At 39.2% G+C, this 14,204-nt stretch overlaps 1 protein-coding gene across 1 annotated transcript; it reads left to right on the top strand.

The window, feature by feature from the left end:
• The first annotated feature begins 9,750 nt into the window (after window positions 1–9,750).
• Window positions 9,751–11,172, top strand: LOC104274941 (ras-related protein Rap-2a). The gene is made up of 2 exons (XM_009870737.1): window positions 9,751–9,758; window positions 10,935–11,172. The coding sequence occupies exons 1-2, from the start codon at window positions 9,751–9,753 to the stop codon at window positions 11,170–11,172; spliced, it is 246 nt and encodes an 81-aa protein (XP_009869039.1).
• The last annotated feature ends 3,032 nt before the right edge of the window (window positions 11,173–14,204 follow it).

The raw sequence follows: 14,204 nt of genomic DNA, 5'->3' as shown, positions 1-14,204 counted from the left end.
GACTGAACTGTACATGGCCCTGAGCAAGCTGGTTGGGATCTCCTGGCTGACCTTGCTCTGAGCAGAGGGTTGGACTAGAGACATTTCGAGGTCCCTTCCTGCTCCAGTGGTTCTGTGGTTCGATGTCTGGAACAAATTGGAAATCTAAATAATGGTTAAGTTCTAGCTGAATTGTTGGTGGGAATACACCCTGTCAGTGCTCTGGTTGTGGAAGAAATTGTGGCATGTGCTCAGCCCTAATTAGGGGCTGGAGAATAGCAAGGGGAACAGTTGTAGGCAGAAGGAAAAACTAGAGCCTTAGATAGCAGCATTGACCCAATCTATAAGAAACTAGACCTACTGTTAACCTCATAAATTACTTCCCAGGCTCTGTGCTTTATAGAAGGGCTAGATTCTCCTTCAGCTTTTCCAAATGGAATATTACCAATATCTTTGTTTCAAAGGTGTTTTTTTTAACCCAGCTATGCACATAAACTTCGTTGTATCTGAATTGGTACAGATCTGTTTGGTCATTTCCATTCTCTTCCCCAACCTTTGTTATTGCTTCTTTGTGCAGTAAGTTTACAGTACATTTTAAAATATTACAGTAATTCATCTAAAGGTTTGCATGGCAAGACATACTTCTGAGAGAAATTTCTTGTGATGAAGCAGGCACCGATAGATAAATGAAAATGCATGTTAGGGTCACAGTTAAGTTCTTTGAACACAGCAATGTAATAAAAATATGAAACAATTAGAATCTGTAGATTTGCTGTATGAGGTACAAGATGCTTACATTGCTTTTAAAAGGTGTCTGCATTTTTCCTTGCCTTGGTAGAGAGACCTATTCAATCCCACATCATCAGAATAAGAAGGCTTTTTGACCTTGTCTGAGTTTTATATGGAGAAGCAAGGGGAAGGATAAATCCCTCAATGTGAGCAAATGTTTTAATATATTGTGAGCCCTTGCAGTTTTTGCTCAAGCTGGTGATGTTTAAGTGACGTAACAATGTTGGCTTTGTCCCCCAAGCTGATGTACTTGCTCCTGGTCCAAGGCACACCTAATCCAGTAGCTTTATTTTTTCTGCTGGCAAGCTCTATGTTGGTGCAGAATCTGCCCGACTGTATCTGTTGTCAATACTGGTAAAAGAAAACCTGAAGATTTGCGGTGTTACATAGCGTACTGCTGAGAATGGCTGGGATACAGGGTGTTTTTTCGCTTGAAGAGCAAGCAAAACTGCTAACGTGTCCTTCAAGATGTTCAGGTTGCTTCCACCGCTAAGGATGGAAGACCTCAGAAGTGTTTATGTGCCGTAGGTGTTCAGAGGTTAAAGCTGACAACTGTCATTTTCTTCAGATGGAGAGTGGAGGTACAGAGTTCAAGGGACTTGCTAGAAATTGCACAGGAAGGCTGTAAAAGGGTATGGAACTGAACCCGCAGCTCTTAAATCACGTATCAGCCTTCCTATTGCCTTTTGTTTAATGTGCTTCCTGCAAGGTATCAGAGAATAAAGCTTAATTAAATGTGGCTATGTCTAAAGAAAAAAAAAAAAAAAGAAGGCATTTTAAAGAATTGTCTTTGCTAAAACTTTAAAATACAAATAAAAGATAGATGGTAGTCTCTTTAATTTTAGTATCTTCCATATGCTATACATTTAGTAGGTTCTGAAAAACTTGACATATCCAGTCATGCTCATTATATTGGAATAAACAGTATATTAGAATGGCATATGGCTTAAAAAATATTTAAGTTCGGAAAACTAATACGGTCATTAAGAATAATTTTCAATTATGGATACAAAGTTTAAATATTTAAATATGAGGCCTAATTTTCAAGATGTTGAGCTATCGCTACAGCTAGTAGCAGCAACTTCTGAAAAATTAAATGCTTAGTTTTAGTGTCTGGAAATTTTGAGCAAGAACTTTGTGCTTAAACATCCATACTGTGCCTTATAATCTGTTCATAGTTTTTATGACAACTAGACTTCTTTAAATGTGAGCTAAGTATAGATACAGGAACTAACTGAAATCGATGTACCTGTGAGAATCTCAGCATTGTAGGACATTCTGATTTTACTGTTGCTTTTAAAAACAGAAGAATTAGTCATGTTGGAAAAAGTCAGATAAAACAGTTGTCTTGCATTTTATATAGAATTGAAACTCTTTATTATTGCATCTTTAACTGTTCCAAATAGAAAATCCTTACTTGAAAATTCCAGTATTTCTAAGTTGCTAAATGTGGCGAGCACTTCAGGATTTCAAGAAGGTAAAGTTGATACTCAGTTGTATAAGATGAGAATTTTGATTGGAATAGAGGGAACTCAAGGATGAAAGTATTGTTTGGATATGCTCACAGCAAACCTGCTGCTAACACATAGATCCCTTAGAGTCTTTGCAGTCTTGATAATAGACTTCAGTGTTAGATATGAATTTTAATGATAGATACTAGGGAGAGGTGTTCTGTTTAACATGAGAGCTCACCTTCTGCTTGCAAAGGCTTTTGAGTGTCTGAAATGCCAGTAGATGAGAACTGCTGTTACTCCTGTCATAGGCTCCTTGTCATCATCCCCAGCGTTCAAAGTGCTGTTTTCTGTCACTTCCTGTGTCGGAGCCTGACTTCGAGGGGAACCAATGATGTTGTTGGACATAGTTTAAAGATTCATGTAGTTCCACAAAGTTGCTGAGAAAAGGTCCCTTTAATGTCTTGATGATCAGGTTTGGGGGGTTTTTTTTAGGACTTCCCTTTAGGGAACAGTGAACTCTTCTCCCATGCCTTCTCCTAGGGCACGTTGGTAGGCCATTGTATTTTCAGGCATTCTTGCTGTTTTACCATTTAAGCAGGTGACAGAGCTAAAGATAGCCTATATCTGCAGTGACTCGCAGAAGCGGGCTGAACACATGGGAAGGAGTTTATCAGCATTCTAGTTCCCTCATGAGATCTTAGATGAGGAAAATCCTCTATAGATAAGAATTTCTCTCTGAAGTGACTGGCAATGACCTGGAAAGTTCTTTAGTGTCCTTCATACAGAAATGATATGCATCATCCTGTAGGCTCTATTGCAGCAAAGGAATGTAGTTTTACTAGATGGCCTCTGCGTATGTGGATTGGATAGTACCATTCGTGGTTGTTGTTCCTGGGAAGGCCTGAGCTGTAATCTGCTTTGGTTGAAAAGTGCTTATAGTAACAGCTAAGAAGCAAATATATATAGTGCTTCCTTACACTGAGTTTTGTTGTTGTTTCTTTGACTTTGATTTGGAAAAGAACTACTTCCAATTACTTGCAAGGACAGTAACAAGGGTGAGCCTGCCAAGCAATTTCAGCAAAACTGGCATTGGTCGAGACTTTGTCTAGACCTTGAAACCAAACTGGAAAGTATAAGCTGATTATAACAACCACAGAACTGAATGGACTTTAAAGTATTTTATTGAAGTTGAGGTGATTATTTCCAGAAAGTTTTATGTACAAGAACAAAGGTAGTTTCTGAAGCCTCCTCAAAAGTGATGTGGTGTGGTGGATATTATTCTTGAAGTTGTTTTACAGTTATTATTTAATTTTCTCTCCTGTGAGTAACTACAGTTATTCTGACTTTATATACCTTATTATATCTATCCAAAGAGTTCATTTCCCAAAGGCTATATAAGGAGTTCACGTCAAAGCCTAGAATAAAATGTTAGATCCCCAGTCCTGCAATTAGGCCATATGCTGTTCTTTATAGCAAACTAATTCATGACTCACCCACCTAATTGCAGTGGGACTTCCAATAAGCTCTTTAACATCTACTCCTTTATAAAAAAATATTTTAAGACTCTTTCTTTAGTTGGGAGTTATTGCTTAAGTAATCAAATCCTTGCACAGTATAGCTTACAAAACTGAATATCAGATGCAATTAATTGGTAAACTGAAATGACTTGCTTGCATCAGAATGGTGGGAGTTTACGGCTGTTCTGTATGAATTTACCTGAGAAGCTGTAGTAATTTCCATTGGAGAGCAAAGTACTCAAACTTAACAGAAACCTCCTTATTTTTAGATTTACATACCTATCTATCAGATAGATATGATATGTATACAGATAAAGGCACATCTTCATTAGTGTGTATTTGCAGGGCTCCGTGAAAAAAAGATACAGCTCTGTTGACTGAGCCCCTGCTGTTGATTTAACTCATAATGTCACAATTTTTAAAGCTACCAAAATACAGACAGTCAGGATTTGGAAAAAGTTGTAATGTCTTTTCTGGCTGAATTTTGTAAGACAAGTTAGTAATTGCTTTAGAAGTACGTATATATTTTTCGTGCTGCTTAGTTCAAGAATTGGAAGCTTTCAGCAAAGGGTTAAGACTGTTTCTTTTCCCCTCGACAGTTCTGTGGTTTTGCTTCCACTTACCCTGTTGATTGAGAGGCTCAGAATCAGACTAGGAAACACTGTCTGTCTTTGCTTATCCTCTGAAACTGATGCAGGTTTTAACTGTTGAGGATTCTGCACTAAATGTCGAAGGAATTGTGTGAAAGGGATAAGAAAAAGTCTTGATAGTTACTTGGAGTATGTTGTTTCTCTGTATAAGGAGATTTTGAGTTCAAGTTATGACGGATTTTACTGCAGGCAATCAAAGTTTGCAAGTTGCATTACAAAATGTTTAGTAATATTTATGTATGAACCTGTAAACAATCTCGTAGATTTAACTGTCATTTCTGATACTTTATTTCATATTGCCTGGATTTCTTTTACTGTGTATTTGGCAGGATTATTACCACAAATTTTTGTAACTCTGAAATGAAGAATAATTATTTTTACTGACTTTCTGATTCTATTTCCTTTATCGCTGTCCCTATTTGAAATAGTATCAAAAGTGACAGAAATATATTTTAAATAAGCAATAAAAAAAAACCAAAAACAAACAAAGAAAGAGGGAAAGACACTATGGTTCTATATTACCACAAATTTTTGTAACTCTGAAATGAAGAATAATTATTTTTACTGACTTTCTGATTCTATTTCCTTTATCGCTGTCCCTATTTGAAATAGTATCAAAAGTGACAGAAATATATTTTAAATAAGCAATAAAAAAAAAAACAAAAACAAACAAAGAAAGAGGGAAAGACACCATGGTTCTAGGAGAAGGTGTTAAAGGTGGTTTAGTACTGTGAGGTTTTGGGGGAATTAGGAGTAGTTATTGTGGATAGATACCTTTACATTTCAGTGATTCTAAATATTTAACATGTAAAGCTGGAAATCATACATCTTTCCATAAACTTCAATGGGTCTTAAGCTCATTATAAGAAATAATCTACGGGGTTTTTTTCTCTTAGTTTGTTTTTATTATACAGAAATTTTCTGCATTTTGGTTAAACATTTTTAGCTCTGATATGATGCTCAGGCAAAAAAATCCTGGAAAAGATGCAACACGTGAAATTAGAAAGCAGGAACCCATCTGAACTTTCTAATGTCTTCTGTACTGGTCCAGCTTGCTTCACCACCCCCTTACCTCAGTTTAGAGTACTGGGCAATCTCTAGCACAGTTTAAGGAAATCATATCAGTTTATTATCCATGGTGTCCTTTTTTAAAAAAAAAACTTACCTTTTTTTTTCCTTAATATTTACTGTATTTCCATCATCTGTTTTTATCTTTATCCAATGACAGCTGTAACCAGAAATCTGAAAAGTACCTTGTAAAATTGATTCAGATATAATGTCAGATACCACCCATGGTTTTCTCTCTCTGAATAAGATTTGAGGTAGAAAAAACGGGGAGGTAAAAAATATCCAAATATCGTTTGCATATTTTTCATCTTGAAGTTTTCCTAAATGTTTTAAGCTGTTGTTCAAAGTATACATATTAATCTAAACAGAAATGTGGATGATGTGTGTGGCATGCGAGGTGAGATAAAATGTAGAAACTACTTCTCACTGTGTGGCGTGCATGGCTGTGTGGTCAGTGGTGCATAGCTGGGCCACGTAAAACATTTAAAGCCTGGGTATTTATTGATTCCATGTGGCTGTGGTGTCCAGCCTTAGGAAAACTGAGGGATTTACTGTGGCCTGTTGGTTCCAGAAGCTCATTAAAGATGAATAACAGGGTGGGGTTTAGCACTGAATAGTTATCTGCAGCTGGGGACATACATGCAGGTTGTCTTTTTATGGAGCAATGGCTGTATCTTGCTAGTAGTGATCTCCTCTGTGTGTTGGTGTGTGACTGCACCCGTGTCTCTCGTGGGGCTATAAATGCCTACAGTTGTGTTATCTCCTCGGTTGTCACTGCTCAGTATCTTTCATATTGGAACTTAAGATAGTGAGATCATTTAAAGAGGGTAAATTACCTTGTTCTTTAAATGCATTCTGCAAATGTGTAATTGGTCTTGTGAAAATTTGTTCCTGAAGAGGTCTTGAAAAGCCAAGCTTTGCGGTGCTGCGCTTGAGTATATTTCATACGGGCCCTGCTATGATGTTTGCCCTAGAATATGTAACGCGCTGCACTGATACAGAGAGAACTGGCAGCAGTTCTTATTTTCAGGTGGCCCTCACGCTTTTCTTTAGAGGTGATCAGTGCTGCTCCAAGCTTTTCAGCAGTGCAGAGAAAACTGGACTTCCCTGCTCTGGGAACAAGGAGGAGAGAACCGTGCCACTTCTCCAGCGCTGAGGGATAGGCAGGGGGAGATGGGCTGCACCGAAAGGCAAGACCTCTGCCCAGCTCCTGCAGTGGGCTGAACTGCTCTCTTGCACATCCTGCGATGGCAGCAGCAACCTGGCTTTTCAGGACTCTGGTATAGGTAGTGGAGTTTTAGCCTCTTTTGCTCTGCTAAAAGTATTTGTGAGTAGGTTAGATCCTGCTTGAAGCTTTGGGAAGGATTTTTGAATTCCTGTGTTTGATCTTTGTGGTTGTGTGGAAGGATTCTGCATTGCAGCTTCGGCATTGCAAGGCAGCTCTTTTTTTCCTTTGTAAATAAGCTTTTTTCCTCTTGAGTCACTGAAATTCAACAACATGAAAAGCCCGTGAGGAAGAGATGTTGTTATTCCCTTCAAATTTCATTAGAATCATGTAATTCCCTCACATCTGAGAAACTGCCCTTTCCCATTGTGGGCCTGTGCTGCTGTGCATCACCTCTGTGGTAGGTGTGCCAACATCTGGCCAGTCTGAAACTTTGTGAATAGCGAGTGGAGCCTCTGTGAGCAGACACAAGTTGTCTCCAGCAAGATCAACAGCTGTGGTAAGGAGAGCATGGGCCCAGGGCTCGCTGTACTCATCAGAAATAGATTTGAACAGATTACTAAGTGAGGCAGGAAATGCTCTCAATGTTGGCAGATAAAGAGTAGAGAGCCGCCTTGAACTTCAGAGCTTGTAGAGCTTAGTTTATTCAAGAGTTAGGGTTTCCATGGCATGTTAACCAGAACTCAAAAGCTGGGAGGTACAGCTGGGAGATCCGTAGGGACTCTGAATGAAGAGAAGCAGAGGCTGGAACCACTGCATCGAACGACATAGTTTGTGCAAAGACCTTTTAGTCATAGAATCAAAGACCTTCAAGATCATGGAGTCCAACCATTAACCTAGCAGTGCCAGGTCCACCACTAAACCATGTCCCTAAGTGCCACATGTACACGTCATTTCAGTACCTGCAGGGATGGTGACAATGCAAGCATTTACATGGGCATCCAGTGCTTGACAACCCTTTTGGTGAAGAAACTTTTCCTCATATCCAAATCTCCCCTGATGCAACTTGAGGCCATTTCCTCTTGTTCTGTCCTTGTTGCTTGGGAGAAGAAACTGACCCCCACCTGCTTACGACCTCCTTTCAGGGAGTTGTAGAGAGCGATAAGGTCTCCCCTCAGCCTCCTTTTCTCCAGGCTAAATCCCAGTTCTCACAGCTGCTCCTCATAAAACTTGCCCTATTGACCCTTCACCAGCTTCATTGCCCTTCTCTGGCGTGCAGTTGTCAACGTACGGTACGTCTGATCACACGTGGCACTGTCCAACACACAGTCAATCCGTCGCCATCTTGGTATTTGGAGAATACAATACACAGATGTCTGGTCTGGCTGCCCCACAAGTGGCTTGGGTCTGGCAGGACTGGTACTGAACTGGAGATCATAAGCCCATACTGGAGCCAGTCTTGGGCTCAGTTTTCCATGCACTGTTTTCCCATTATTTGCCATATTCTGAACTCCGTTATTCTGGATGATGGATACTGACTTCTCTATGTAGAAAGACAAACTCCGTGGTTTTGCATGTGTATACTATAGACAGTTTATATATATATTATAGGCATGCCTAAGTGTGTATGTATTTTTATATTTATGTACAAAGGTCACAGAGAATACATTAAAAAAAATCCCTCTGAAGTTTATGACTCAAGATTTAGGTAATGCAAGGATGTGTTTGCAAAAGCAACTTTATTTTTGCCTTGTGAGGAGGTATTTGATAACATGATATAATGAGAGTTTTGCAGAAACATTTTCTTACACAATTTAGTGTTGTAAAGGCAGGTAGCGAATAAGGCAAATGCAAGAGGCAAAAGCAGGAAAAAGCAATACAAAATAGTGCTTCTATCTGTTCCACCTGATAGCTCCTAGACGGTTCTGTGCAAGTAAATTAAATTAGATGTTTCACATCTAACCTGTCAGCTCATCAGTTCTTCTTTTTGTTCTGTAGTACAAAACTCCACTATTTCCACTGTTCCATTTCCCAGGTGCTGAGTGCTCATAGTAAACAGATCCTCAGATACTTAGTTGCCTAGCTTTTCTAGGGCTCCTAAACCTTTTAAAACACTTGAATATTTCAGTGGAACTGGCTATAAATCTGCAACAAGTATGGGTTTGTTTTTTCTCCCCTCATATGTTTCTCAACAAATTGAAGTGATCTTGCAGAATGAGAAGAGAGGGGATTTCATGCTTTAATTCTGGTTGATCTACTTCTTCACTGACTGCTTCTCAAGTGGCTGCTTTGAATTTATCATTTCTTCCCACCGGTAAGATCAAGAAGACACAATAGCTGGAGGAGCTAACGGAGGGCAGGGGGAAGTTTGAGGCCCTCCAATGTTGGAAAATGCAGTGAAGGTGTACCTGATTCCACTTTCATTGAAGGGTGTTTAATGCTGTATAGCAAATACAATAGGACACATGCATCTGAACAATAAAGATAAAAAGAAACGTTGAATTGCTGCCTTATCTGTTGAATGCCATCCATCTTATGTAATTAAAGATTATGCTGTCGTGTGATTACGGGAGGACAGATTTCGAGATGCTTGTGCATATTTTGGTGCTTAATTAATGGCAGCTTAGCTCTTGCAAGAGTTCCAAAGGTATCATTGTGCTAAATACTGTATATCCACAGAGTAAGAAATGGATTGTGTCTTCTCAGATGGTAAATAAAGATAGAATGAATGGTAAAATGTGAGGGGAATTCTCTACAATTATTGACCGCAGCCCTATTCTGTGGATTAAATGTCATTATCAGTGTTAGCAGAGAGACATAACAAAGTTTAGAATTTCAGCTGCATGTCATGATGTAAGCGGACCAATTTTTCATACTGCTGTGGTAGTGTCGGAGGTGCTGAGGTAGTTTGGGAAGTTACCACCCCTTTTATTCTCTCTGACTCCGTGGGAGCCTGCCATCTGTGTAGTAGGGCTCACAGGGGCACATAGGTTCCCTATTCTGCTGCGAAGTCGTGAGAGCCGAGTTTCCCCACAGCTGGTAGGTTACACCAAGCTGCTGGGTGTTTCCCTAAACCAGTTGAGGCACAGGCACCAGCTCTGCTCTGCTGTCCTGCTGAGGTGCGAGGGATGGAGGGGTAAGAGGTGACTTAAGGGCAGCGGCATCTCCAACTGGTGCCAAAGGCCAGCTATGACCGTTGCTCGTCCACAGCTCAGTCTGACTCACGTGATTTGACTCACAGCAGTAATGTTAAGTTAATACAAAGTAGGAAATCAGATTTAAATTAAGAAGGGGAACCATCACGTTTCTCTGAAGTCTTCGTGTAGTTTAAGTGCTAAAAGCCATAATTGTGTTTTCTCTCAGTCATTGCTGCTTTTTTGACTGTGAAAGAGTATTTTGGAAATAAGCCCAGTGTTTTCTTCTTTGCTATGGCAAATATGTAAATTTAAAACCTGACTGATCACTTACCTAGTTCCATGTCTGAAGAAGGGTTTGTGCACATGAGAGTGGGGAAAAAAAACTAAGGCAGGCATTCACAAGGAAGTGCAAAGTAATAAATTCCTTCGTAGCTTATGCGATCTATTGTGCTGTCTAAGTTGATTATGAAGCAGAACTGTGTTAGCATTGCCTGGAATTTAATTATTATTTTTGCCCTTTTCAAGCTTATTTAACTGACATAATGATGTGAATGTGACAAGGGAGAGTTATATATGCTGTATTAGCTAATACATGCTTTTATATAAAAATGATTTTATGTGTACACAGCACTTGAAGTGGGCTACATTTCCTGAAATTTCAAGTGAATTTACTGGCCCTTTGGTTTTCTCCCTTTTATTACCAATATAAGAGTTCTGTATGTATCCACCAAAGGTAAATGCACCCTTGAAAGGGAGAGTGATGCAGGAAATAGAACATGATACCTGTTCAGGGAGAAGGAGGACATAATGTTGAAGGGAGAGTTGGACATCCATCCTATTTTTACACCCTAAATGAGATTGCTGGTGTAAACGCTAGGAATATAATAATATTTTCCGTAGTGCAGAAGTGTTTGTGGCACATTTCCAAGGAGGAAGCATTCCCTGGAACTCTAAGAAAGCTTTAGGGGAAAAGAGATGTGCAACAAATTGTTAAAATGTGAAATATGCATTTTTTTCGATGTAAAATCTTAAGGTCATCCAAATGTCTTTCAGTTGAGTCTCTATTGTTTGCAAATAGATGTTTACTTTTAGAATGTTGCCTGCTTTAAAATGTAATTATCGCTTTTGTTTTTGTCTTGTGTTCTGTTTTGGTTTGTTTTTTTTTTAAACTGTAGGTATGAGAAGGTGCCAGTAATTCTGGTTGGTAATAAAGTGGACCTGGAAAGTGAGAGAGAAGTATCATCAAGTGAAGGCAGAGCCTTAGCTGAAGAATGGGGCTGCCCCTTTATGGAGACCTCTGCTAAAAGTAAAACAATGGTGGATGAGCTCTTTGCAGAAATCGTTAGACAAATGAACTATGCAGCACAGCCAGACAAAGATGATCCATGCTGTTCTGCATGTAATATACAATAGCATTAAAAATGACCTAACCTGGACTTCATTTGCAGAAATTTTGTAAGGTGGTAAAACTGTCTACTTCACTTCCTGGTTTGTGGGTCACTTGAAATACATCTGTAGTGAAGTAGCAACATTAACTCAGAGCTGAGCATTGAAAGTCAATCACTGACTCTGAATATAATTGGGTTAAATGACCACATCTCACCCGTTTTTCCCTTTGAGCACCTGCAATTTTATGGCATAGCCAGTTGATCTACAGGGTCATTCCAGTCGAGCGTACGTGCGTTGTCATGTCGGACAGCAGCAACGGCAACTATTTCCGAAGAAGCTGAAAAACTTTTGGAAATGGGAAACAAAAGCACTGGAGAGGATACCTCGGAAGACCATTCACAACGAACATCAGCGCAAAAGGAGAGCCAAGTCTTTCAGCATCTAACTACCGTGCTTCAGGACATGCACTATCTCTTGTGGCCAAGTTTGTTCAGTTGACTATGTTGATTTCACCAAAACTTCTGACGCTGTTAGAGGTTACCAGAGACCTATATTGTTTGGGTTTTTTTCAAAATTGATGCTATTATTTCTACACTTTATCCCACATCTTGGAATAGAAAACATAGAATCAGTGTGTGAAATGAGAGACAAGATCTGAAAACAAACGACGGGTGAAGAAAGAGTCTGGCGTTGGAATGTTTTAAATCTTTCATTTTGCTGCTCAGAAATGGAGGATTGCTTCAGGTTTTGGTCTGCAAAAAGCCAAACAAACCCTCTGTTTACAAAGCAGGAAGCATCTTTATTTATCACTTTACTGAACCAGGAGGAAGCAACTGTGATGAAAAAAAATTGCTGAGCCTTACTAACAAGGAACACTTTAATAGATTAACTAGTACCATCTTGTAAGGAAAATTAAGCCATGTTGCATCCGTATGTTCCCTTCTGCAGAAACCTCGTGGGACAGTATGAACATCCTTCATTTTTAAGTTTAAGACAATGGTTTTTCTTGCCTTTAAGGGCTACGTTCTCTGGTGTGATCCCTGACTAACCTTTGAAAATCAAGTTTGCTATTTGATAGCTTTAATGTTGAAAACTTAAATTGAATAACCACGTGAAATCATTTGGTTCAGAGGTGAAATAGTTACGGTTGTAATTCCTTAGGTGAGTGTGGAAATGGCTCTTTAATTGCCTGACACACTGTTCAAAGGTTGCCCCAATTATTGGAGTGTTAAATGGTGGGAGCAAATATTTTATTTTGAAAGGATGCTCGAGCTCTGACTTGCTAGTTTCATAGCAGTGAAGTATTTATCATTTGCATGACTAATGGCACAGAAATACCTATTCCGAAGTCTTACAATCAAAGTATAGAGAAGTTTTCAATCACAATGTTTAGATTTTAAATGCTGGAGAGATTGTCTTGAGCTGGATCTTTTCTAGGTAAAATTGGCCATAAAAATAGAGTCACTGAGCCTGTGGTCTAAATAACACCATGCGTTTATTAGTTTTTCAATCTTGTGCAGTAACAGTGTAGTTCCTTGTGTTTAAATGAGTGAAAACAGGGGTGCTGGGGTGTGTGTGCGTTGAGCGTGTATGTGCGTGTGTATATGGCCCTTAGAAATGCTGTAATTGGAGTTAGGTTCGAGAGTTTTGCCTCCATCTGCAGAACGTCCTAAAATCGCTCTCATCTGCTACAAAGGAAACTTTTGAGTACAAAATGCTTTGCAGATTTTCACACATAACATTTTGAATTATAGTCCAGTGGATGATAACTAAAGGAAATCACGTTAATGGAAGAGAACTGGCCATCTCTGCCCTTAATCTTTAAGACCTTCCCGCAACTGATGTATCGAAGGGCATTAGATGTCACAAAACATGAAGCCTTACTAGAACGTAAATGTAGCCCGTTTCCCACCTACCTTGCAGAGCTTGCGTTACCGTACTTCGTTCTCTTAGGGAGATAGGCACGCCGTTTCTTTCTGGCATCTGAATGCCCTCTTTAGGTGCTCTGAATCGCCCTCCTAGAGGCACCTACCTCTTTCCACTGACTACATGGCAAACTTAGGCTTCTAACTTTGGTCCTCCAAGTCACACAACTTATATGCCTAAACTAGATGGTATGAATGTTCTCTTACCTGCCCCCCTGCCTGCCCGTTGTGTCAGCCCTGCCACGCTTAAGCAAGATGTGAGATGTTGAATTAATGATATTTCAGTGTTTAAAATATCTGGATTGGGAAACAGTTTATCAAGCAGTAAAACAGCTTGTTGGCGTAAGATGCACCACGAAAGTGCTCAAATAAAACCAAACCCGAATTTGAAACTTGAGTTGGAAGTGCGTGTTGTGCAGTGTTATTTGCAGAGATGTTAAAATGTTACCTTGCAGATTGTTCATCAACCAAGAAAACGGCATGAACAGCCTAACGCGAAGTTCTTAATATAAAACAGATGGGCTTTTGATATAGGAAAAATTGCACAGTAAATTTTTAATAGAAAATATTAATGAAAATATCTCCCAGTCTCGTTTCTTCATTACACTCTGATGTTTTCAAAACCATAGGCCATACATCAGCTACCACATAGCGTGGCAGGAAAAGGGGAAAGTGTAAGTGGTGTTTTTCATTGTATAGTTTGAGGAAGTAGTTATGCACTATTTGTATTTCCACTAAGGTGAAGATAGTGGAGCTTGAATCAATGACAGTTGCACTCGACAGATTTTTTTTCAAATTATAAGAATAGCAAAAAGGGAGGCGAGTGAGCCACGTAGCACCTGTGTGGCCACCCTGTGGAAGTCATTGCTCTTGGGTCACTGTTTCATTTGTACCCTGATAGGATTACCGATTATAGTATTTGAAAGTTTCTTATAACATGCCTTAAAATATTATGATTTGTTCCAAAGACCCACTTTTCCTTTGGCTGTACTTGTAGAACTTAGTACTTTTTACAAGACAGCATTTCTCCAGTTTTGTTTTGTTTGAGTTTTTGTTTTTTGGGGTTTTTTTTAGAAAAACTTTGCAACTTTTATTCTTTTAAGCTATGATAGTGAGAGCAACTGTTTCCTC

Source organism: Apaloderma vittatum, unplaced genomic scaffold (genome assembly GCF_000703405.1).
Source record: "Apaloderma vittatum isolate BGI_N311 unplaced genomic scaffold, ASM70340v1 scaffold416, whole genome shotgun sequence".
NCBI classification, from domain to species: Eukaryota; Metazoa; Chordata; class Aves; order Trogoniformes; family Trogonidae; genus Apaloderma; species Apaloderma vittatum.
Note: the sequence above shows the minus strand (reverse complement) of the source record. Positions and strands in the feature narration are given on the sequence as shown.